This window comes from Punica granatum, chromosome 5, assembly GCF_007655135.1.
Source record: "Punica granatum isolate Tunisia-2019 chromosome 5, ASM765513v2, whole genome shotgun sequence".
In the NCBI taxonomy this organism is placed as follows: Eukaryota; Viridiplantae; Streptophyta; class Magnoliopsida; order Myrtales; family Lythraceae; genus Punica; species Punica granatum.
Genome location: NC_045131.1, coordinates 5,244,229 through 5,267,927, shown reverse-complemented (window position 1 = coordinate 5,267,927; position 23,699 = coordinate 5,244,229). Strand labels below are relative to the sequence as shown.

The 23,699-nt window shown below is 38.6% G+C and overlaps 3 protein-coding genes across 3 annotated transcripts; 2 read left to right on the top strand and 1 right to left on the bottom strand.

The window, feature by feature from the left end:
- Positions 1-618: 618 nt before the first annotated feature.
- LOC116206686 (probable trehalose-phosphate phosphatase J) lies at positions 619-3,790 on the top strand. Its single transcript, XM_031539484.1, has 11 exons — positions 619-889; positions 1,005-1,276; positions 1,394-1,534; positions 1,651-1,722; positions 1,867-1,959; positions 2,211-2,372; positions 2,476-2,553; positions 2,785-2,854; positions 2,966-3,036; positions 3,168-3,260; positions 3,383-3,790. Exons 2-11 carry the CDS (start codon positions 1,007-1,009, stop codon positions 3,449-3,451), a joined length of 1,119 nt encoding a protein of 372 aa, XP_031395344.1. The 5' UTR covers positions 619-889; positions 1,005-1,006; the 3' UTR covers positions 3,452-3,790.
- Positions 3,791-14,495: 10,705 nt separating this feature from the next.
- Positions 14,496-15,508, top strand: LOC116209238 (PLAT domain-containing protein 3-like). The gene is made up of 2 exons (XM_031542827.1): positions 14,496-14,657; positions 14,763-15,508. Exons 1-2 carry the CDS (start codon positions 14,568-14,570, stop codon positions 15,234-15,236), a joined length of 564 nt encoding a protein of 187 aa, XP_031398687.1. The 5' UTR covers positions 14,496-14,567; the 3' UTR covers positions 15,237-15,508.
- A 243-nt stretch (positions 15,509-15,751) lies between these two features.
- Positions 15,752-19,684, bottom strand: LOC116209237 (inactive TPR repeat-containing thioredoxin TTL3-like). The gene is made up of 5 exons (XM_031542826.1): positions 18,365-19,684; positions 17,912-18,107; positions 17,551-17,723; positions 16,264-16,597; positions 15,752-16,133 (listed from the first exon to the last, which is right to left on the bottom strand). The coding sequence occupies exons 1-5, from the start codon at positions 19,345-19,347 to the stop codon at positions 15,993-15,995; spliced, it is 1,827 nt and encodes a 608-aa protein (XP_031398686.1). The 5' UTR covers positions 19,348-19,684; the 3' UTR covers positions 15,752-15,992.
- Between the last annotated feature and the right edge of the window lie 4,015 nt (positions 19,685-23,699).

The following is a 23,699-nucleotide window of genomic DNA, read 5'->3' as shown; positions in this document are numbered from 1 at the left end:
TTTCAAATGAAGGGATCTTAATGCAATAATGTAAGACGTCCACTTGGAATTTAGTGATCATGAATTCGATTCTCATTATTAGGATTTATGTATCATTTATTTGATATTATTTCCTATCTTATTATATGTCCTATAAACCTTTCTTATAACGGGAACAATGTGGATTCCCTTCAAAAAAAAAGTTTCGGTTTCGAAATTTATAAATAAGAGGAAATTTATAATTATTATTTTTTTTTTTGTTTCTTACTGAACCCATTAAACTTGAACATGAATTAACTGGGCTTTTCGATAAGATGTGTTGTATCGAAGAATACGTAGCTGGCCGCTAAGAAGGAAAACGGGGAGCGTCGGTTGATTCAGCTTATCAGGCTGTTACGGTGACGGCGGAATCGGCGGGGACTGACCTCCACGACGGGAAGGAAAGGAGCGGGGGCCCCACCTTTGCATTGAGTGGGTGGGGAGGTCGTGGGGCCCAGGCAAGGGGCTTATAGGACCGAGCCGGCCCCCACAATCTTTTTCGGGGCCCCACCATCGGGGAGTTCTTGAGATGGCGCTCGCCATCGATCTCTCGTCCGTTACTGCCCCCTCCCATCCTATAAATTCCCATGCGATGGCTCCGTCTTTCTCCATCCTCACCACTCCCCAGTTTCTCTCTCTAAAACATCTCTGCTCACTGCTCAGCGCTCTGCTCTGCCTTCTCTCTCTCTCTTCCTCTGCTCCGTTTCTTCATCACTTCTTGTCTTCTGCCCTCTGCTCTCCTCTTCAAGCTCGAGTTTTGCTTTATTTCCATTGAACAACCAAATCAAAGACTTCACCTTTCTTTCCTCTGAAAACAGAGCATACTCCGTTCCTGAGCTCGAGTTGCATTATAACCTACACAGCTTCTAAGGTATAGAATTTACATCACCGAATAATTGATTACTGATCGACTGGAGAGTCGAGATTGTAGTTTGAGGTTCGGAACTGATCAGGTAACCGTGTTCGGTGGCTGTTTCTTTCTGCAGAGATGACGAAGCAGAATGTGACGGTCTCCGACACCAAGACGGGCTTCAACATGACTATATCGATGGCGGTCTCGAACTCCCCTGTTTTCGTGCAGAAGCCGCCGGCGGCCCCCGGCGGGTACATCAGCATCTCGAGGAAGAAGCTCCTCAAGAACCTGGAGGTCAATGGGGCCCAGAGGATCAACTCGTGGGTCGATTCCATGAGAGCCTCCTCCCCGACCCACATCAAGTCTACTCCATCTTCTCTTACCGAAGACCATTCTTCTTGGATGGTGAGTCAATTCACTCACCCAAAAAAAGAAAGAAAAAAAAAAGACGGTCTTTACCTTCCTAATTGATTCAAGTCAAACTAGTATAGTCCTGACTTTTCCTTTTCCATTGGGGGACAGGTTCATCACCCATCAGCCCTGGAGATGTTCGAGCAGATCATCAACGCATCGAAGGGGAAGCAGATAGTGATGTTCTTGGATTACGACGGCACCCTGTCGCCCATAGTCGACGACCCCGACAGGGCCTTCATGTCTGACAAGGTGTGTCTCTTCTTCTCCTCATGTCAACCATTCCTCTTGTCTTGTTCGGTTGGTGTTGTTGATCTGTGGAGATCATACTTATCCATGGAGATGGTAATCGTTTTTGTCTTTACCAGATGAGGGCAACCGTGAAGAAGCTGGCAAGGTGTTTCCCCACTGCCATAGTGAGTGGCAGATGCAGGGACAAGGTACATTTTTGGAACATCCTTAAACCTTTGTTCCCTCTTCCCAATCTTTGTTCTGTTCCTTCTTCCCTGCCAATTGCCACTGCCAATGGATAAATATTAATGGGCTGTTCCTTGGTTTTCTTTCTTTCTTTGTTTTTTTTTTAGGTGTATAGCTTTGTAAAGCTAGCAGAGCTATACTACGCAGGAAGCCATGGGATGGACATTAAAGGGCCAGCAAAAGGATCCAAATACAAGAAAGTAAGTGCGGCGAAAAATGCCATTCTCATCTTATCTCATCTCATCGACAGAAAACAAAAGAGTACTCGAAAAAACGTTTCCTGCTTTTGTCTCTCTCTCTCTCTCTCTCTCTCTCTCTCTCTCTCTCTCTTCTTTTTTTGGTGCATTAGAAAGACAACCAGCTTTACAGTTCGATCATTGTTCCACCACCATTTCCTTGATTCCATCTCATCCCCTGTGTCTTTGTGTTTCCTTCGCTTGCCTCTTTCCAGGGCGGTCAGGCTGGAATCCTCTTCCAACCAGCCAGCGAGTTCCTCCCCATGATCGATGAGGTCTATAAAGAACTCGTCGAGAAGACAAAATCAACCCCCGGCGCCAAGGTGGAGAACAACAGGTTCTGCGTCTCGGTTCACTTCCGTTGCGTGGAGGAAAAGGTACGCATCGTCGATGCACAAAAAGATTGAAATACCCTTTAGGTGTTTTATTTTGCATACGAGGGTCTGATCGGGTGCATAAATTTAAACACATAAAACGCAGAAATGGACTGATCTGGCACAGCAGGTGAGGTCTGTGCTCAAGGACTATCCTAGGCTTCGATTGTCCCAAGGAAGAAAGGTCAGTCCATAAATTTCCTCTTCTTTTTTTTTCTCTACATTTTTACATTTTAATATGAAATTTATTGAATTGATTTAGTTTTTGGAAGTTACGTGAGTATTTAAATTATGTGGGCATGAGTAAAAGATGTCTCAGTTTCAGAGCACTGTAGTTGTTGTTGTTGTTTTTTTTTTTTTTTTTTTCCCGGTAGATTAATCGGAGATTCAAAGCACTATTGTTTTAACTCTGCAGGTATTGGAGATCCGACCCACAATCAAGTGGGACAAGGGGAAGGCCCTTGAATTCTTGTTGGAGTCACTGGGTAAGTCCAATTTTAATTGCAATACATATGCATATTATTATATAAGTAAAATATCCAATCTACAAAATTGCTTAGCTAGCTTGGTATTAATGGGACTTTGTTCTTCTGCAGGATATGCAAACTGCACCGATGTTTTCCCAGTGTACATCGGGGACGACCGGACCGATGAGGACGCGTTCAAGGTATCCAATCCTAGCTTATTCAAAAAAGAATAAAGAAAAGAGAGCAATTCCTTTGCTTTTCACAAGAAAGTTCGAGATTCTTGCAAAGGCTTGGAATGATTTCTTTTCTTCTATTGCTTTTCGAATATCAGATATTAAGAGACAGAGGCCAAGGGTTCGGAATTCTTGTCTCTAAGTTCCCGAAGGACACGACCGCGTCGTATTCTTTGCAAGAACCATCTGAGGTGAGTGAAACACATTCATTAGCTCAACAAATTGGTCCCATATCTCTTCGATCAGGAAACTTCGCTGTATCAAATATCGACCGCAACAGAGACTGATCATTGGTTCTGAATATATTGTGCAGGTCATGAACTTTTTGCAGCGCTTGGTAGAGTGGAAGCAGCTAGCGTATAGAGGACGGACTCGGATGTAGAAATCACTACTAGTAGTGAAGAGAGCATTACTACTGAGGAAAAATCTCTATCCAAGATCAATTGTGAATAGGAGGGCAATGGATATGAGGGTGTGGTAAAAAAAGTCTTGTTCATAATTTAAGAGAAAATGAACAAGATAGTAAATAAAAAATGAGAAAGGGGAATCATATTATGTAACCCTTTTTTTATTTTTTATTATGTAACCCTTTTTTCCTTTTATTTTGGCATTCTAATTAAGGCCTTGTGCATCTCTCTAATCAACTTGATGTACATGGCCTACAAGCTTTGTAATTTTCCTTAAGTTGTCTAAATGCAAAATGACTTCTAACTTCCTCTCTCTCAGAGAGCAAAAGGGGCATTTGATGCCTTATGCCCCTTGCCTGCATATTAATGTTGAATCTTGAAAGTTGGGGATGGACCATACAGAACACAGAAGTCTTAAGCTTTTATGCCTTTGCATGTATGTGACCCATGCACTAGCTAGCATGATTTCATCCCCTGGATCCAATATCGATGGCTGTCATCATAGTAATTACAAGTCGTGATTCGATACTAATTGTTGTTATGCCGTGTTTAAGATATCCGTATGCGAGATTATTTTCTCAATGATTGATTTAATCTTCCCTATTATACGCTAAACATCGATCATGGATCTTCTAATCTAATTAATATTTATACATGTGTTTTCTCACACCAGATATCAAAATAAGAAATTAGTGAGTCGCTTCCAGGAAACAAAATTAAACATTAAATACACAAAGCTATAATTGATCATATTTTATTATAGATGTGATTTAAATATTATATATATATATATATATATATATAACCCACTGGAAATGTGGACTAGCAAATATTAGTCTATAATTACCATTCAGAAACCTGGCATAATAACTCCCTCCTTGTTGTAGTGGCGAGTTTATTTTGAAAATGCATAAGCAATGACGCGAAAATGGATCCCGAACCATTATTACCTGTCGATTTTGATAATCACTTATCAAAAGATGGAAGTGGAAACAAACTGCTTTCACGTTATAATAAGTTCACAACTAATTATAACTGAAGGTAGCCATGAGAGCAGGACAGAAATTCAAAGCAAGAATCTTTTGAAAAGTTAGAGTCCAAATCGAGTTCATCGCAGGCAGCCATTATTGGGCACTTAAGAGATTCAGGTAAAAATGGGAGAAGTGTCCCCATCCCCATTGCCATTAAGAGAGATCCCATCCCTTCTCTCTCTTCCTCTCTCTGTGTGTCATGAATGCTGCTGAGTCAAAAGGGCAAGTTATTAGATGGATATTTCATTTAGTGAGGAAAAGATGGGCTGTTTTTTTGGGGAAACCACTGATCTCCCAGCTCCCCATGATCATGGGATGTTGTTTAAGGAAATTCCAATTTTTGGATTTCACCTCGTGGTTCAAGGTAAGCTATTGCATTTATGGAATTAATTAATAATTCGTGATCTTATTAAAAAAGAAGAAATAATTTCCAATTTGAAAAAAAAAAAAACTCATGGATCTAGTAAAAAGGATAGCTTGTTGCCCGTGATCCTTTAAAAAGAGGGATCAATAATAGCTCTGATATCCCTTTTCCCCTTATTGTCATGATTCTTTATAAGGATTAACTAACAGTGCAGCCATTGAGTTCAACAATAATAAGTATTGGAAACAATGATCGATAAACTGAGACAGCCTAACCTAGGATAAGATCCGACCGTAGTTTCTACTTTTGCAACAATGCACGAATTCATTTGTATTTTCGAGATTCGAAGGACTGATTTGCTTTGCATTGAGCTATACGGCGCGTGAGCCATAGGTGCTTTGGCAATGTAATGCAGGTCCAGATGCGTCATTCTATAGGTCATCAATTAATGTTACTATTATTCTTGCAATTTAGATTCTCAAATATATTCCAGCCATCTCCTCCATAGATCAAATTCTCCAAGTAAAGATCAATAATTGCTGCAATATATATACGAAAAGATTCCTAATTGTTGCAGGGAACCACCCCACCCCCCCCCCCCCCCCCCCCCCCCCCCCCCCCCCCGCCCTTTTTCTTTTTCTGCAAATCTAGGAAAAGTGGCACACCAGCTGCCAATTTGAAGGCTTGCTGGGATGACAGCACGACAGTAAAACTACCTGAAAATTGAATGGACCCTGTTCGTACATGATCGTAATTAGACCCAGGAGCATGCATACGCAATTGGACTATAATAATCGCATGCAAGTTGTCACATAATCTTAAGATATATTCATATATATATGTATATATATATATATACATATCGCCGTCGAGGGATGATTTCAGGTACCATGTTCGAGATTAAACTAAATTTCTTGTTTCATGGGGGCATGCCCCCTTTCACGCAAACCATCAGATCCATGTTCACCCTTTCCTGAGACAAATGGATTAGAAATCAAACATTGGAGAGGGGAAGATTTGTTTAGTGTTAAAGTTCAGTGCTACCCCTTTTGTTAAATGTTGGAAATGGGTTGGCACATAATTGGACGTACATTAACACTAATATTTTAAAAATAAAGGGCTTGGCCAAGAACATAAATATTTGTTCAAGCTAACACACAAATAATTAGTCATATGTGTGTGTATAAGTTTGACTGGATATTTATTGTCTATGCACGGCCAAGAAAGATGCGAGGATGTTCTTGATATATGAAACAAGACCAACTATTGGATGGGTGTGGAAGCAATAATGAGCTTTGATTCTTGGAAGGCAAACCCCAATGCAAACAAAGAGGAAGCATAGCCTAGGGAAACTATTGGGTATGGGGGGTCTTTAAGTCTACCTAGCTAGCTCCCATTAGACCCCTATAGCAATGGAACCATAGGCATTGCTTCTATCCCAACCAACTTCCCCATTGGGTGCCTAGATTTGAAGGTTCCCTACCTCATAAAAATAAGATGGAATCTTTCAAATCCACATATTATACAATTTCTTATTAGTTCGAGCAATAACAAATTGGTAGAAAAGAGGAACAAAATCTTGAGCCTCAAATCTTCATCAAATATCAATTGCCATGCGGAAATATCTATGACAAGATAATATCATGACATGCCATATTACATATTGCACGTCCACTCTAGTCGGGTGTTGGTTTCCAACGGTTGAGTTCATATGGACGACGCGTTGATAGCGCAACATATCATACATGATGTTGCTTGTCTATTTCAACTGAATGGTCGTTTTTGACAGTTGAGTTCACATCAACGCATTGATAGCGCAACATATCTTATTGAGTGTTGCCTGTCTACTTTGACTGGGTGTTCGTTTCTAGCAGTTAAGTTCATGTCGACATGTCAATAGCGAAACAGACCATATTGGATGTTGCTTGTCTACTTCAACGGGTCCGTGTTCATTTTTGACAATTGAGTTCTCGTCAATGCCTTGATATAATGACATAACATATACATTGGGATGTTGCATGTCCACTTCAACCAGTTGTTCGTTTCCGACAGTTGAGTTTCACATCGATGCATTGATACCGCGTAGTATTGCGGGGGGCCGGGCAACCATTACTTGTGTGTTCTCTCTCTTTTTTTCTTTTTCTTTTTTCCTTTCCTTTTCTTGTATTTGTGTGTATCTTTCTACTTTTCTCTCTTAAAAAAAAAAAAACTTTGGTGAGAGGACTCAGAGAATTAGAGGGGATATGTGACCTTTCCGGTTAGGTTTTTGAAAGGGAAACCCACCACCGAGCAAGGGACAGAGAGAGAGAGACACAGAGAGAGAGAGAGAGAGAGAGAGAGAGAGGGGGGGGGGGGGGGGGGGGGGGGGAGGAAGAATCTATGGGTGAATTGAGGAGTTGGAATCCACTTAAAAGTAGGGTGTTTTTGATGTGAATTGTAGAAGAAAATGAATAAAGGCAGACACACACACAAATAAATCTAGGAAAAATAAAGGTGACACATACATGGAATTTTATGAATATGTACAATAACATGGCTCCAAGTTTTTTCGGTAAGGAACATGGCTCCAAGTTTTGACAACCTCGAACTTCTTTAGGGGGACGTGGAAAGATGGAGTCCACTGGGGACGTACCCATCATTGGTGCCATAACTGAAATAAACTAAGCCAAACCCCCCTCTCTTTTCCCTAAACCCCCTTCAATTATTGAACCCTAAAAGGATGATAGAGAAACAAGAAATCGGCACACTCGCACTGCCACTTTGCTTTTACTACTCTTTCCATGAATGTTGAAAAAGATTTTTACTTATTATAGATCTCATGTAGGTATGTGAAATTGCTCATATATTATATTCCATAGACATAGACATATATATAGACTCCCCGTAGTTAATCTTAATTATATAATCAATGCACGCTATTACATATTATATATGTTTGCACATTGAGTCCCCCTTTGCTCCCACCAACCCCAACCTTAGCATTTACATGCATTAAATGAGCATGTCCTGCCGATAAAATATTTTCAAGCATTCATAGATGTATAATATATATGCATTCATCATCAGCTGACATGATGTATAGTTGATGAAGAAGTTACCACCATTAGCATGATATATATTTCTCGCATAGGAAACTTTTAGTTGATTCTCCATATGTTGCACGAAGACTTGTCGTTGTGTACGATTGATCATGATTAACCTGTCCAACAACCCACATGTATGGAAAGCATTGACATATGGTTGTCGCAGTTAAGGAATAGTTTCAAATATGAGTCATCACCTTCTGACTTAATTAAAAGGAGCCGCCGCCATGATAATTCATAAGCGTCAACCTTACGATCATTATGATCTATATATTGTACATCTCGATCGTGGGCTGGGCGCTGATGTAGATGTGTATATCATGACCGTTCGATAGTTTCAATTGCAGGATCTTATGATGTTGGTCTTTTAGCGTAGAGTAGAGGTCGTTAATTCGGTCCAATAGTGAATAATTAATAAAGAACATAAATTAATGTTGCTGCATCTAGAATGGAATAACGCGCATTATGGCCTGCTGCTGGAGCACGACAATGACATTGAGGATCTCTTTATATTGGAACATTCATGTAACCCTACATACATGTATATGTAATATATAATATGATCAAGGAATATATGCGTATATGTAATAAAGAGTTAGATAGATAGATGCATATTTATGGAATCGGGACGAGAGAGAGAGAGAGAGAGAGAGAGAGAGAGGACCTTTAGCAGCGGCTGCATTGGCTAATGTCAGATCTTCTTCATGCATGTTGCTTTGAAGGGGTAAATAAAAATGGTCCCCTGTGGCAAACGTGTCGTCAAGCTGTGACCGGAGACTGCCGATTTCCAACACGTGTGCTGGACCGGTCCCAGCATCGAGGGTCGAGCCACTCCACAGGCTTCCCATCCATTATAATACTCCAATAATACATATACATGCACATATGCAGCCATTAATAATACATGTATGTGTGTATGTAAGCTCGCAATCTCTTATGAGCCTCGAAAAGGTATAGAATATAGTGTTAGCTAGCAGCCATTAATAATGGGGGTGCGGTTGTTTTAAATTGGGGAAGGGGATCGATCATCGATGGGGTCGACGATTGGTGGATTTGGTGCTGAAACACCAGGTCACATGGTACCACCATGTGACCAGAATGTGCCATTGTTATGGGGAGCAGATTAATGAAATGAATTATGTATATGTATATATGTCGCGGTTTTATTTTCCTTAGCTTCGGGCAAGAGATGAATATGTATTATATAATATACACTTACATAGATTGGCTCCAATGGATGGTCATATTTTTTGGACCATCTTTGTCAGAAACCCTCTGACAAACCTATTAAAATTTCGCATGGAAGTTCGGAAGGGATTAATGGGTGGAGAATGGCTCAAATAATTGGGTTGCGCACAAATATATATACATATTATATATATATATATATATTGGGTGAATTTTAAATATATATTTAATATATAAGTCATTCACCCAAAAAAGAGTAATTGTCTCAAGTCTAAACGACCATTATTTTCTAGCAGTAGCACTAGTAGTAGTAATAATTTTCTCTTTTGTTCCCATTCATTTGCCCTTTTCACCATTTGCGTGGGAGAAAATGCAGAGAGATTGGACATCGGGGGTTTTCACTTCAGTAGATGTGACAAATGCTTCTCAAAAGTCATGGAATATTACTGAAGAGAATTAATAAAAGAGAACAGAATATATAATCGTGGCTTAGGTAATCGAATCAGTTATATCTACATACGTGTCGCTATTAATTAAGAGTTCGTGTAAGACTGATATATATTTGTTTCACCAAGATTCAATCTTCGATCTCGTAGTCAGAATTCGCTGTCTATATATTTGATTCTCATCGGACTAGGGAATCATTCTATGCATTGATTTGTTTGTATTTACGAAAGAAATTAGGCCGAACATAATTACATGCGCAATAGATTATATGGACAAAAAAGAGATGAGCAGTTGGATGACCGAGAGTCAAGGGGCGTGTTTGGAGTAAATATCGGATAAATATTATTTATCCACTTAAATGTATAATATCCAATCATGATATTTAAAGTAAAAAATTAACCCCACAACATGCTTATAAATTTTTACTTACAAATATTTTGATTAATTTTTATTCATTCAAAGTATTCATTGAATATTTAGCGATACTGACATTCGTCCAAAAAACAAAAGTGACTTTCCACCTATATTCCTTTTTGAGGTCTCTGCCAACCATATATAATATTAAAACAAAACCAATGAAAATTACACATTTATACATATTATATACGTATTCCAATATATATACATAGATGCATCTGGAGATTTGCCAGACTATCTCTTGGGTGTTGTATGTATTCTTGAGCAAGTGATTAAATGTGAGTCGTTATGGACCATGAAGATTCATACGAAGTAGTTTTTATTTAAAAGATAATTAATTACATAGTTCAAATTATTTTTTGAGTAGTTCGTTTTAAAAATAGGTGGGGGTCGTTGGCAGGGCGCATAAAGCATTGGGAATCATAAGGAGAAGAGAAGTTGTGAACAAGCTAGCTAGGTCATGACCCCATTCAAATTTGGCGTGTTCAATGTACATTTACCATTTATGCATCGAATGACAGAAATGAGGCATTTTTGGGAACATTACTTTAAGCTAATTAAGGTAAGTGTGTGTGTGTGTGTGTGTATAGTAGTGCATGCATGAACAAAGGAGTGAAAGCATTACTATTCTTGTGTAAACATCTATATATGTATGTCCAACTCTAAGAAGGAACATATATTATACAACAAAGGAGTCATCCAATACAACTACATATGTACCTATATATAGTTGAAGAAAAAATCACAAATTAATTAATTAAAATGGTCAAATCAATGTTTTTTACTCACAAAAGCAATATGTGCGAACAAAGCAATTAAAGGCAGCACTTCATGTGCTAATTATTATTATGGATGTGTGGGGGCGGGAAAAGAAAGTGAGGGCCCTTTGATTTTACTTACCTTTCATTATTGCAAAAGCTGTACTCTTCTTCCTCAAAAGCAAATTGAAAGTTAACCCAATGAGTGGTTTGTTGTTTTTTCTTTTTTTCTTTTTAATTGTTAGGTTAACCTTTTTTTCTTTAATGGGAGATGTTTTAAAATATCCTTTTGAAAAGCTTTCTCGCTTTCATTCCAACATTCACTTGCAATACCCCCTCGGCAGGGAAAATTCCATGAACTTTTTTAATCAGTTTGATGTGCAAGTGGCTAACATTGAACAAATGATCAGGAGACTGGATTTATGAAGCACTTCCGGTAGGGCTAACGCCGTGCATACAAATCCTATTTCACGAACGAGAGAAACTTGCCCACTCCCTTTAGGTTAAGGTCGTGTGGACACAATTTATCGTGTAGGCAAACGGGATCTTTTTGGAGCTTTACACTATTAATTAAAGGAAAAAAAAAGAGTAAGTACGAAAATCAAAGAGGATACAGAATAGTGGCGCACGTTTTCGCTGAGAATCAAGAGATACCAAATTCAATACTCGTTGTGGGACTACTCGTACCCCTTTATTAAAATATTAGAATTTTTAATTTATTATATTAGGTCTATAGGTCTCTCTTGTAACCCGAAAAAAGAAAAAAGAATAAGTAAAAGCGGAAGAAGAAAATAGACATGAGATTTTGAGAATATATATTTTGACTTCCTTGTAACAAAGCCCAAAACCTCAAAACTTTCGATTGTCATTAGGGAAAATGACATGAGTGATGAGATTAGGAGTTTGGGCCGTTAGCTATAAAGTTCTTTTACCTATTGGGCCTTTCTTCCCCTTCTTGGCCCATTACCCGGACATTCTTTCCAGTAGTTGGTTTACCGTTAAAATTCGTTGAAGTTCAGCCCGTTAAAGCAACTGTCGGCCCAATTACATACCGTTGACTGGGGCTCGAATCTCCTAAAAGTCAAAGTCGACCATACCGCGGCCATGGACCTTGGTACGAGGAAAATATGAACTCACATTTGCGGGCAATCTTTTTCATATTAATGACTAGTCGGCTAACCCATTAAATGACTGGGTTGGCAATACGTACTTCTGTTTCTTTATTTTATTGTACTTTTTTCTGTGAATACGATCAATCAATAAATAGAAGTGATACAGCCTACTCGAAATCTAATCTTAGCAAATATCGAGTTCTTAATTATTCGTACTTGACGGGAGGGGCAGAGCTGCATGCTTAACTTATTGTTTATATGTTCTATTTCTTAAGCACAGATGTACGTTCACGAATGAATACTAGTGAGAGCACCGCGTGATACCGAAGGGTGGATATGCGAATTATTACTGCGAATGTTATAATCTATTTTAAACACATTAAATTATATATATGTCATAAGTGTATCATGTAAAAGAATATTAAATATCACGAAATATCTAATTTTTTAATGCGATATCGTCTCTATGTTTGATATATATATATATATATGACATTTCATTTGCGATTCTATATCATAAATTATCACTATATCAAGAGTATGTAAAAAAGATATTGGAAAAAATGAGAAATTTAAAAAATAAATTGTAAATTGAAATAATGGGATATTTTAAAATTTTTTGGAAATTATAAAAATATTTAAATAATTAAAAAAAGAAGGTGCGAAGCATCTCGTAGTGACAATGAAGTTAATACCAAGTCGAGAATCAACCAAATCAACATACTGGCGTCATCTTAAGTTTCACCAAAAAATAAAGACACTTTTAATGCACAAATAAAAAATACTATTTAAATTGATAAAATAGACCTTTTATTGACATGGGTTTATTTTAGATTATTTAGCAATTGTTCATTTAAAGTAAGATATCGGGTACGAATCTTATATTTAAAGAAAATCCAAGATTGAAAAAGCTTTATCTTTAGGAGGCCGACCTCACCATAACATAATTTAGTCATATCTATTGAACTTCCGAATATCAAGTGACGAATACTAAAAATGACTTATATAGCTAAGTTAAAAATTAAAAAATATTTAAATAGTTTTTTATTTAAAAGAAAGGGGGTGGGTCTGCTCTGGTTTAGAAGAAATTCCACCATCGTGAGTGTTCTATTCCGAGTGGAATTCGAAGAAAATCCACCATCGGAAAAGATTTATTATTTAGTGGGTTAACATTGCACAAACATAAGTTAATTTGACTCGTTAAATTTCTAAATATCATATGGTACACTAGGGCAACTTATTCCAAACATAGATTAATCGGCTTGTTGAACTTTCAAATTCCAAGTGATCACACGGAAAAAAAATTACATAATTAAATTATGAATTGAATAATATTGAAAATGTAACTAAAAAAAAAGAGCAGAGTGGGTTCCCTCGGGTGGGAAAACCCACCCTACTCCATGAGCAGGATGGACCTACTTTCATTTCTTCTATAATAATTTTATGCAATGAATCCTAAATGCTTAAATACGATGACTTCTTAGTATAAAACAAATTTTCTTCTTTAAAAAATTTCTTTCTTTTTTTTTTTTAGTATTTGAGATCCGATCCAAATAAGGGGGTATTTTGAGATCCAACCCAAAGTAAGGTGATAAGTGATCCGGCCAACCCGTCGGGCCAAATGATTCGGTCATTATAATCATACTAATTATTTTCAAAAATTAAATAATTTTATATAAAAATACCGATGTACAAATTATGATATATTCGATATTTTTTCAAATTTTAGGTTGCGGTGAGGTATTTTTTTTCTCACTTCTAATATTTCATTTATTTTTTATTTTCACAATTTTTTTTCACTTTTGTGTAGATTCAAAAATGAACATTTACTTCGTTGCTAATATAATTGCGAGCATTTTCATTTTTTTATCTACACCATGTTCTCCTGAACTTATTATTTGCAAAATTTCAGATGATGTTCATACCACTCACTTTAAAAAGAAACACAGTATCCTGTCGGCATCTTTCTCTTTCTCTACTAGAATATGCATCTCCTCCTGGCAAAAAAAAAAAAGAAACAAAGATAAAAGAACGACAAATAAATAAATAAATACATAAATAAGTAGATGGATAGATAGATAAAAGATGATGATGATGATAAGTACTAGAGCTTTGACATCGAATAGCCAATGTTTTGGCTATTTCTGTATCAAGGAAACAACCGGTATTGGCTTTTAAGTGAGGAACGAATATGATTGAAGATTCATTATACTCTAGAAATTGGTTAATTTTATCGAAAACCCAAGTTAATTTTGTCCTTGCTTATTGTCACAGAACAACATAATTTTGCTCAATTTTGTATAATGCATTGGAATATTTTCGATATTATTTGGTTTTATTAATTAAGTCTATATGCAAAAAAAATTTGGACAAATCATCGTGACAATATCACCTATTTTCATAATAATTAATAACTGCTAATAAAGATAATATGTCCAAAGCATTCATGGACTAACAGCCAAAAATTCAAAAATATCTGCTTGATCTGATCTGTACGGACACAATAGAAAAGTTTTTGCCCCACCTAATACCATGTGACTATTAGCGTCCGATTTTAATTAATATCAGACCCTGGACAAAATAAAATACAGAGGAATGATTTTTTTTTTTTTTGGGGTCTATTTAAGATACAGAACAAGCAAATGGCTTCACACAACTGTCCCTCGCTCGGTCCAGAGACCACAAGTGGCGATGAAATTCCTCAAAGATCTCCTGCTCTCCTCCTCCTTCCTCCTCCTCCTCCTCCTCCTCCTCCTCCGCTTCTCCATCTTCGCCCAATCGGTACGTAAACGCCATCACAGATGTCATTTCATCCCATGCCCTTCCATTCTATTATGTTCGATCTGTTTGAATGTAGATATATCCTTTATGTGATTAATATTGCAGGATGATACCGAGTGCGTGTACACGGTCTACGTCAGGACCGGCTCGATCATCAAGGGCGGGACTGACTCCATCGTCAGCCTTCGGCTCTACGATGCGTACGGGGAGGGCATCGGCGTGAGGAACCTCGAGGCCTGGGGCGGGCTGATGCCCCCGGGCCACAACTACTTCGAGAGGGGGAACCTGGATATCTTCAGCGGGCGGGGCCCATGCCTCCCCGCGCCAATCTGCGCCATGAACCTGACCTCAGACGGGTCTGGCCCGCACCACGGGTGGTACTGCAATTACGTTGAGGTCACGTCCACGCGCCCCCACGTTCCGTGCTCACAGCAGCAGTTCACAGTCGAGCAGTGGCTGGCCCGTGACACGTCCCCTTACGAGCTCACTGCGATCAGGAACTACTGCCCAGATGGCGGTGTTGGGAAGGGAGCGAGCCGGGCTAAGGTTGGGCCCGGTTCGGGATCTGCTGCAGAGTGACTGAGCGTTCCGGCGTAATTTATGTTGTGTGATTGTGGAGAGGCACTGGTTGTGTGTGTTTGTACCGTGAGGTGTGTTCCGAGTATCATTCTGTAATGCAGGATCGGATCGGATGTATCACTCATAATGCTATCTATTGTAGACATTTCGACATTCCTGGATGCCGATGGTGACGTTTTATACCGAATAATTTCGTTCTCAGTACGTGTCTCCGCATATGAGGTCTCCGAAATTTCATCTATGCTTACTAGTGCCTCATAATTCTTCGTAAACTCATCCGATCTGTTTTCCTTTCTCATTGGAAATTTCATATCCACCTTCCAGTTTGTCCTTGCTGTCTTAATTATTTTTGTCCTGGCAATCTTAATGTTGACAGAACCCTATGGACATTTGGTGTTCGCTATTGATCATCATGTCCAATTCTAATGGATTGGCCATCATTCAGGTGACAATGGCATGATCGATAATTCACCGACGTTAAGGTTTCAAGATAGGAAGAAACAAAATCATTTGGATTCACCTGAACACTGGTATTGATCCTCAAGAAAGGAACACACGTTGGCAGCAAAATCACACGTAGGGGAGAACAATGAAATAATATACAGAGAAAATTGCGACTGTCTATATGGCTATATAACTTCTTCACACACCGAAAAATCCACCACCAAATCCCTTCCTAATTAATCAAAACAAATCAAATCTTCCTAATAAATCTCGATAGATAGAATGCGATAGTAGAGGTAAAAACCGGGTGATCTACGGTGTCCAGTTGCTCTGCTGCTGCTGTTGATGAAGCTGAGCCTGGACCTTTGAGAGTGCTTGCTGTATCTCTTCATCTTCCGGTGTCTCACTCATCAACATCTCGTAATCTCTTATCGAGGCTTCCCATTTCTCCAACTGCACATCGAATATAATGTCGCATTGTAGATGTAAATATAGAAGATACGTAGTTTCTCTGGATTATAGGCTATGTGATTCGTATATCATCAGGAAGAGGAAGAAAGCACATTAATTTGTATTTACTCACTTTAGCATAGCAATCGCCTCTTCTCAATCGAGCCTTGCTATAAGCCGGCCGCAAATTCAATGCCACGGTACAATCCTCAACTGCCTTCTCGTACTGGCTCAGCTTGACTCGGCAAGCCGCTCGGTTGCAAAGCAGGACCGAATTATATGGATCATGCTCAAGCCCCTCTCCATAGGCTACGCAGGCCTCGCTAAATCTCAGTGCCTTGAACAGCTCGTTCCCTCTGGACCGAGCCACCGCCACTGCTCGAGCCCATTTTGCCACCGTGCTCGCTTCCTTGTTGTTCGGATCAAGCCGAACCGCTCGTTGTGCTGCCTCTAAAGCTTCCTCAAATCTGCCCGCCGTTTTTTAGGAGTGTCGTTATGTACAAGATACAAGTGATATGCATCTATAACATGACTTACAAGTGAATAATGTTTCCGAGCAAATATTCGGTGAGTATTACTCAGCCACTTAGCAGTGTAACATCCAATTATAATGTTTAAAAGTAGAAAATTGGTTCACAGTGGGTTCACAAACTACCACTTATAAGCATTCTAATTAGTTGTTACTCATTCACTTCTGAATGAGTAATATACAATGAATATTTTAAACTAGGTGATCTTGCATCGTTACAGTTGATGATCATAACATGACGATCCGAGAAATACTTATATGAGTGACACATAGATTTGAAATCTATGCTACACACCAAAAAATTATAAAAAGTTAAAATTTATTTCTGATTTAAAAATTGTTTCATTTTTCATTTTTTTTCCGAAAAGGATATTTACATCGATTTGAAATTTATGTGACATTCATCTAAGTATTTCCCTGACGATCCAATGTCTAACTAGAATGAACCTAGCTATGCTATATACTCTCAAAATGACCAAGAATTAAACGGTCATTGACATACAATAAGCTGATCATATTATTATCGTACGACAGTACATAAAGGGTAAGTTATTATAAAAGAAATTGGAGGTGGCCCTACAAGTATTTTAAGTCAAGAACAATGATATTTTGTTGGGCCACACGTAGGGGTTGGTGGATTGGGAGGGGTCGGATTTGGAAAACTCAAATCTCTTTATATTCCCCTTTCTACTTAGTCTAACCACCATTAAACTTTTGAGTTGTTCACCAATACATGCTTTGATTTTACCTGATCATGGACTTACTTTTATAAATCATTTACCCCCTTTTCCTCTTTTGATCTTCTCGACCAAATCTTTACATCTTTTAACATTTTAAACTTTATTGCTAATTAAGGATTAACAATTAACAGTGTGTCAAGACTTCGCTAACCTGCCCATAGCCATGTCCACCTGAGCTCGTACCACCAGCAGATTCGCGTTCCCGATGGGGCCGAAGAACTTTGTGCACTCAGCGACATCAAACTTTGGACTTTTCCCGAGCGCTTCGTCTGCATCTTGGTGCCTGTGAAGCTTCAACAAGGCCTCGGCTTGCAATGCATACATCTACATTTTTCCATGTACGAACAAAAGCATAAAACACCTTTTCATGAAAGTTTTGATACATATATATATATGGAATTATTATTGAATAGACAGCAGTATAAGTCCATGTAGTTCGGACATATCGAACCCAAGATCATGTTAACCGAAACTTAAAACAGCAAGATCTAATGCTAGCTGAATATTTATACCTGTGGAGCTGAATCTGCGCCGGCAGTGATAGCAAGTTCACTTGCTTTGATCACAGTGTGCAAGTCCCTGAGCTTTCGAGCCTCGGTGCATTTGCTGAGATGAGTCTGAAGAGTTCTGGCTTTGGAAATGTCTTCTGGATCTGCTTCGGGCCCAGCTTGTTTGTAGTGGTAGATCGCCTTCTCTGCTTCCCCCAATCTACGGTATATCAAACAAGTGGGAAGCCTCTTAGGCAATATTGCAATGATCGAGACTTGATAAGTTTAATGGCATGATAAGTTGCACCACTAGGATTCGAGATATGCACTTTAGGTCCAACGCTAATACATATGATGTGCTAAATATGGTCGACGAGCTGTACGTATTCTCAAGGCTCAAAATATTCGCCTGACTGACCCCCCCTAACGACAATGATCTCTAGCTAGGTGGCTTTGAGTTAAAAATGATGTGTTTACCTCAAATATAAGGTCCCAAGACGGTTGTGAGCTCTATGATAGCGAGGTTCGATCTGAATGGCTTCCCTGCACTCAAAAACCGCCTCCAGGAGCCGGCCAAGGGCTGTCAAGGCTGCGCTCTTGTTACTCCTGTACGAAGCCTTGTCTGGATCGATTGAGATTGCCGCATCATATAAAGCCAGAGCTTCGGCGAATCTCCCGTTCTTGTAGTCCTCGTTGCCCATGATCTTCAGTTGCTCGGGATCCATTCTTGTGGACAAGGCGCGGCACATAGAAGCCGCAAGCTTTGCTCCTCCATTCGGCTTTGATGATGGCTCGTGATTATTCAATGCCGGTTTCTTCACTATATTGCCAATCCCATTATAATTTGCGTACTTGCTGCCATTGACGTTGGGGCTATGCTCCCCTCTAGGAATATTATTGTTGCCTGTTCCTTGTTGCCTTAAGTTGCCCAAATTCCCGATTAGCATAACATTGCTCGATGAAGCCCTAACAAGATTGGCTCTCCCTCTCGATTTCTGATGGTCGGCGATCATGCTCTCGAGCTCGCCTGATATTCCAATGGCTCCCTTTGGAACCTTTCGGTCTTTCCCGACAACAGAACTTTGGCCGCTCGGTACTGGAACGTCCCTAGTAGGGGCAGCCGCTTCATCGGAGACCCTGCTCGGGCCTATTTGCTTTTGATGGTGCGCGCCCTGATTCTTCCGTTGGTTAGTTCCCGTTGAAGTTCTAGGATTTGGTTTAGGAGGACAATCCGACCCTTTGTTATGGACTCCATTGAGGAATGCTGCCTCATCAGAGCCACCTTGCCGCCGCCTTGAATTCGGGGTGCTGGGAGACCTGACAACATTCTGGGCCGTCATTGGCGGTGCTGACAGGTCAACCATCGAGGTCGTCCTCCTCGGCCAGATCGTGCGTTTCCCAAAAACCGCATGGAATAAGCCGCATCCTGACGGTTTGTCAGAAACAGTTTCTCGCCCCATCTTCACAACTCTCCCACGTGCCCTCTTGACGTATGAAATGAGATCAAGAAGCTCGATAAGGCGGCCGTTATCATGGAGGAATATTTACGAAGAAGAACATGTCGGATCAAGGGCAATTGAAGTGTCGCATGAACATTTCTACAGAAAAAAAAAGTATGCAGGAACCTCAAAAGGGAAGATGGTTAATGAGATTTAATTGAGAAAGGGAAGAATGAGTTGAATGTGTATATGCCAAAGAACACGTCCCAGCTGTTCAATTGTTCTCCATGTCTCTTTTCCCCCTCTCTCTCTTTCGGTTAGGAAGAAGAAGAAGGAGAAGACATGATGGAGGCCGGATAAAATTATTAAAATGGTCGAAAATTTGAACAATCATTCCTTTTTGTTTTTTATTCAATTTTTGATATGTTTTAATTATGGATTATATGGGCAACTTGGCCTCTAATTTGTTGAAGCTAATTAAATTGCCAGTTTTTTTGGGGCTATTTTATTTGTTTATTTATTTAGTTATGGTTGAATACTTCTGTGTTCTTGTGAGTGGCTCTAGGTGGGAAACAGGAGGACTTGGTCATGGAATGGAGGAGGATCTCTAGAATTTTTAGAAAATCAATTTTTTTTTCCATAATTCATCTTTCTTTCCTTATTTTCCCTTCTTTTTTTTTAATGTGCACTAATTTATATTCGGAAGTCAATGAGCCTGTCTAATCCAAGATCGAGTGCGAGTTAGTCCCCGAGGAATAAAGTACTTCCAACATGATTTTTCTGTATTTATAAGATTCGAACCCGAATATTAAAGCGGAACAAGTATTAAACCACTTGAATGATTTTTTTTTTCTCTTTTTGGTTTTCAATTGTATGACATTTTAGAAATCTGTTGCCCGAATTCGTAACAACCAACAGGACCCACGCGCAATGAAGATGTATCATATATCATTTTTCGATTACAATGGAGGCACATAGGTTTAGTACATTGAAATAGAAATCATGAATATCTAATAAAGGGGTATGAGTAGTCTCATTGAGTATCGAACCTGAAACCTCTTGATCACCGGGCAAGAGGTGCGTCACTATGTTAAACCCTATATTATATATCATTTTTGAAAGATTAAAGAAAATCATTTATATAACCATAAAAGAAATGCCATTTATATGTAAGTTGACAACACGTATATATGTTCCTAATACAGAAGGTTTAATTAAGCAATACATGACAGAATACGGAATACGTACTCAGGCTAATCGAAGTGCAGATTCATCAGTTTTGGAATACTTGCTTACTTCTCAGACATCTGGAGAATGGTTATATGTCTACCAGGAGATCATGTTATCAAATATCATCGTTTAACATGTGTCGATGATATCGCGTCCTGAACTGATCGCCAATAAAGACTGATATTTCAAAGAAGAGAAATCTATTGAAATCCAAACTTGATCGAAACGGAACACGAAATTATCCAATTTGACAGTAACACTGTATATGTGTAAACTCAGTTTATTAATTAGAGAGAGGGGGGCACGTTTGGATGCTTATGTATATACATACATCAATATATATATAAATGTATGTATTTTGTATAAGACTTTTAGAGAAGACGGCATCTTCCTCCATGAATTGAATCCAAATGGAGTCCTCGGACAAGAGAATTTGAGGAGTTCAAATGTCAAGGATTGAAAACTGATTGGACAAAACTTAAATTGAATTGATTTAATTAATTGTCGACACTTAATGGGATGGATCGGACACTGGGTTGGCACAATATCCACTCATCTATTCCAATTTTCCTTCCTCCACCGATGAACAGCAGATTTCTAATTATCGATTAGAAAACTCAACTGGGCCAATATCTTCATGATAAGACATGCATATATAGCTGGCTCCAGCCCCTTGGAAAAATCTAGATACAACTACAGATTTGTGTGTCGTCTTTTTCTTCTTGTTTGATTACCAACACATAAATGTCCATATCGGACCAACGTGGGTAGGTTCAAGTGGATCGACGTTTATTTCTATTAATCAGGGTCTCACGTTCGAGTCTTGTGAATTGAAAAGATCCATACTAAGAGATTAACCCTTAATGAATACATAGGGGTCAAATTGAATTAGTTGGGATCTATTGGATTTCCAAATATCAAAGTGTCCATCGAATAGGGAAAAGAAATCCATTTTGGAATCTCCATCCCCTAGTCATACCCAATCAACTATACAGAAAGAATTGGCATGATCATTCTCCATTTGGCCAAATCAATACCTTCCTCAGCCATGGCAAAACACAAAAGTGAGGAAGTGGGAGCGAAAGAGACTCACTCTCAACCTGAAACTAATGGGTTTTGAATTCTTTTTTAGTATGCATCATGATATTTCCAGGATCAGTTCATTAAGGATAAAGCTCTATCAAAAAAAATAAGTGTCAAATCGCTTGAATCAACTTATGTCGGTTTAATGGGTTATGAATTCCATTCTTAGTAATGATTCCTTCCGCAACCCCATTTGAGGACCTATTTTGTGACCCGAGAAGTCCGGCCAGTAATGAAGTTTAAAGCAAATTACAAAAGACTGGGCCGAATGGGCAAGTTAAGCCCACTAAATTGGACCAATAGTCTCCAAATCAGACTGGGCTGATTCTGTTGGATTCTCACATAGACTTGGTTTGGTGGCGATAGAGGCATCGGAAAAGGCAAAATAAATTAGAAAATACAAAGGCGGAACATGAAAATCCCAACAAAATCGCTAAACACAATGTACTTCATCGGCCTATTGTGTTTCCTTTTCTTAACTCGAATCAACTCCGTGGGAACCCCTAACATCCGTCAATGCCGAATAGCACCTGAACTGGATTTGGTGCCTTACTCAAAATATCCATAAGAGCTCTTGAGATTAAAACAGACGCAAGTGGAATAATCAGATTGGGTCGTTTCGCAACGAAATGGTTTCTCGGAAGATATTAATGATGCCAGATGTACCATTTTTGAACTGAAAAAATAGTATCCAACTGTATTGGTTCTACGGACAATAGTAGTATGGGAACCAGTAAAGGTTTTCAATTTCGTATTGTGTTCTCTTTTGTTAGAGTTTTTTTTTTTTTAGTGTATATGGATTTCGCTTGACTAATTTCACAATCCACATTAATATTCCACAAATTCATAGGACATGTCATTCCACCACAAGCTATGTAAAAAACCTAATAAGAAGTTTTTTTCCGTATAATTTCTGGAATGCTTTCAAATTTTTGTTGGAATATTCTTTTATATTTGAGGGATAAATAGTGAATATGTTAATGGGACGCAATAATTAGGTGACTGAAAGTGATGCGAGCGTAATAATTGATGATAAGTGGGCCATATTTGGTCCATTATTAGGGCTCGATATCCATTTTGAATTCTATTTGATTTTTTTTTTCTAGAGTTCCGCAGGCCTAATATAAAATAAGAAAAAGTGAAATGAAGGAGTACGAAAAATGATCTCGTCAATAAGAATGAGGCTCAGAATAACGATTTCAAGATGAGAATGAGTATTGCTGTTAGGATCCTCCTTTCTTAATTTCGAATTCTATCCATTAGCCCAAAATAATTAGAGCGGGGCTCAAATAGATTAGCCTAAAATTTCGGCTTTTTTCTTAGTCACTGCTTGTGCCCTTTGCAGATGGGTTAGTGAACAGAAATGGATTACTAATTCATAGATAAGTAGCTCTAATAATAGCAAATCATACAAGCTATGGAAATAAATATTTAAACAATTTTTTTTTCAAGAAATGATGAAATAATTTCGAAAGCTACACTTCTTGCATTTATGGGCATTACGTGTACTCATAGAAGACTGATTTATATATGCACTAGTCTATAGTAGAAGTAGCCTTCATTTACCAAAGGAAGGGAGTTGGATATCTTGTAGGGGCCAAGAGTTTGGCATTTGTGGGGTTAAATGCACCCATATATAGGTCTAACGAAAAGGAATAGAGGCACACACAAATATTTACTAATGTCGATAACGAGTTTTAATTTGTCTCTTGAGATTCTAGGCAGAGCGCTTGGGGAGTGTCGTCTGACTTTAGTATCATATACGTCATCATTTTGATCTTTGGTACACTTGACTATTTAAATTTTCAAAATAATTGTGTTTAATATAAATGATGTGCTTGTATAATTTCTCGAAGAAATTTATATATACTCATTCTATAGAGTTGTGAATTCCATAGATGAATTCAAGTGGGTGCGCGGCAATGGTCCCCTTGAAGTCGGAATATATATATATATAATTATTCATATATTATGACAAATTGGTCTCTTTTTTTTCATGAAATTATTTCCTTTTACCCATTTTGGCTTTACGGTTTTTTTTTTTATAACCATTTCTTGAG

Excerpts from the sequence above, each read along its gene's own strand:
- LOC116206686 (XM_031539484.1), top strand. The coding sequence starts at position 1,007 with ATGACGAAGCAGAATGTGACGGTCTCCGACACCAAGACGGGCTTCAAC. Across the intron at positions 1,277-1,393 it reads AAGACCATTCTTCTTGGATG|GTTCATCACCCATCAGCCCT; the intron begins GTGAGTCAATTC and ends ATTGGGGGACAG. Across the intron at positions 1,960-2,210 it reads AAGGATCCAAATACAAGAAA|GGCGGTCAGGCTGGAATCCT; the intron begins GTAAGTGCGGCG and ends GCCTCTTTCCAG.
- LOC116209238 (XM_031542827.1), top strand. The coding sequence starts at position 14,568 with ATGAAATTCCTCAAAGATCTCCTGCTCTCCTCCTCCTTCCTCCTCCTC. Across the intron at positions 14,658-14,762 it reads TCTCCATCTTCGCCCAATCG|GATGATACCGAGTGCGTGTA; the intron begins GTACGTAAACGC and ends TTAATATTGCAG.
- LOC116209237 (XM_031542826.1), bottom strand. The coding sequence starts at position 19,347 with ATGGGGCGAGAAACTGTTTCTGACAAACCGTCAGGATGCGGCTTATTC. Across the intron at positions 18,108-18,364 it reads CTTGGGACCTTATATTTGAG|ATTGGGGGAAGCAGAGAAGG; the intron begins GTAAACACATCA and ends GATATACCGTAG. Across the intron at positions 17,724-17,911 it reads GCGCAGATTCAGCTCCACAG|ATGTATGCATTGCAAGCCGA; the intron begins GTATAAATATTC and ends GGAAAAATGTAG.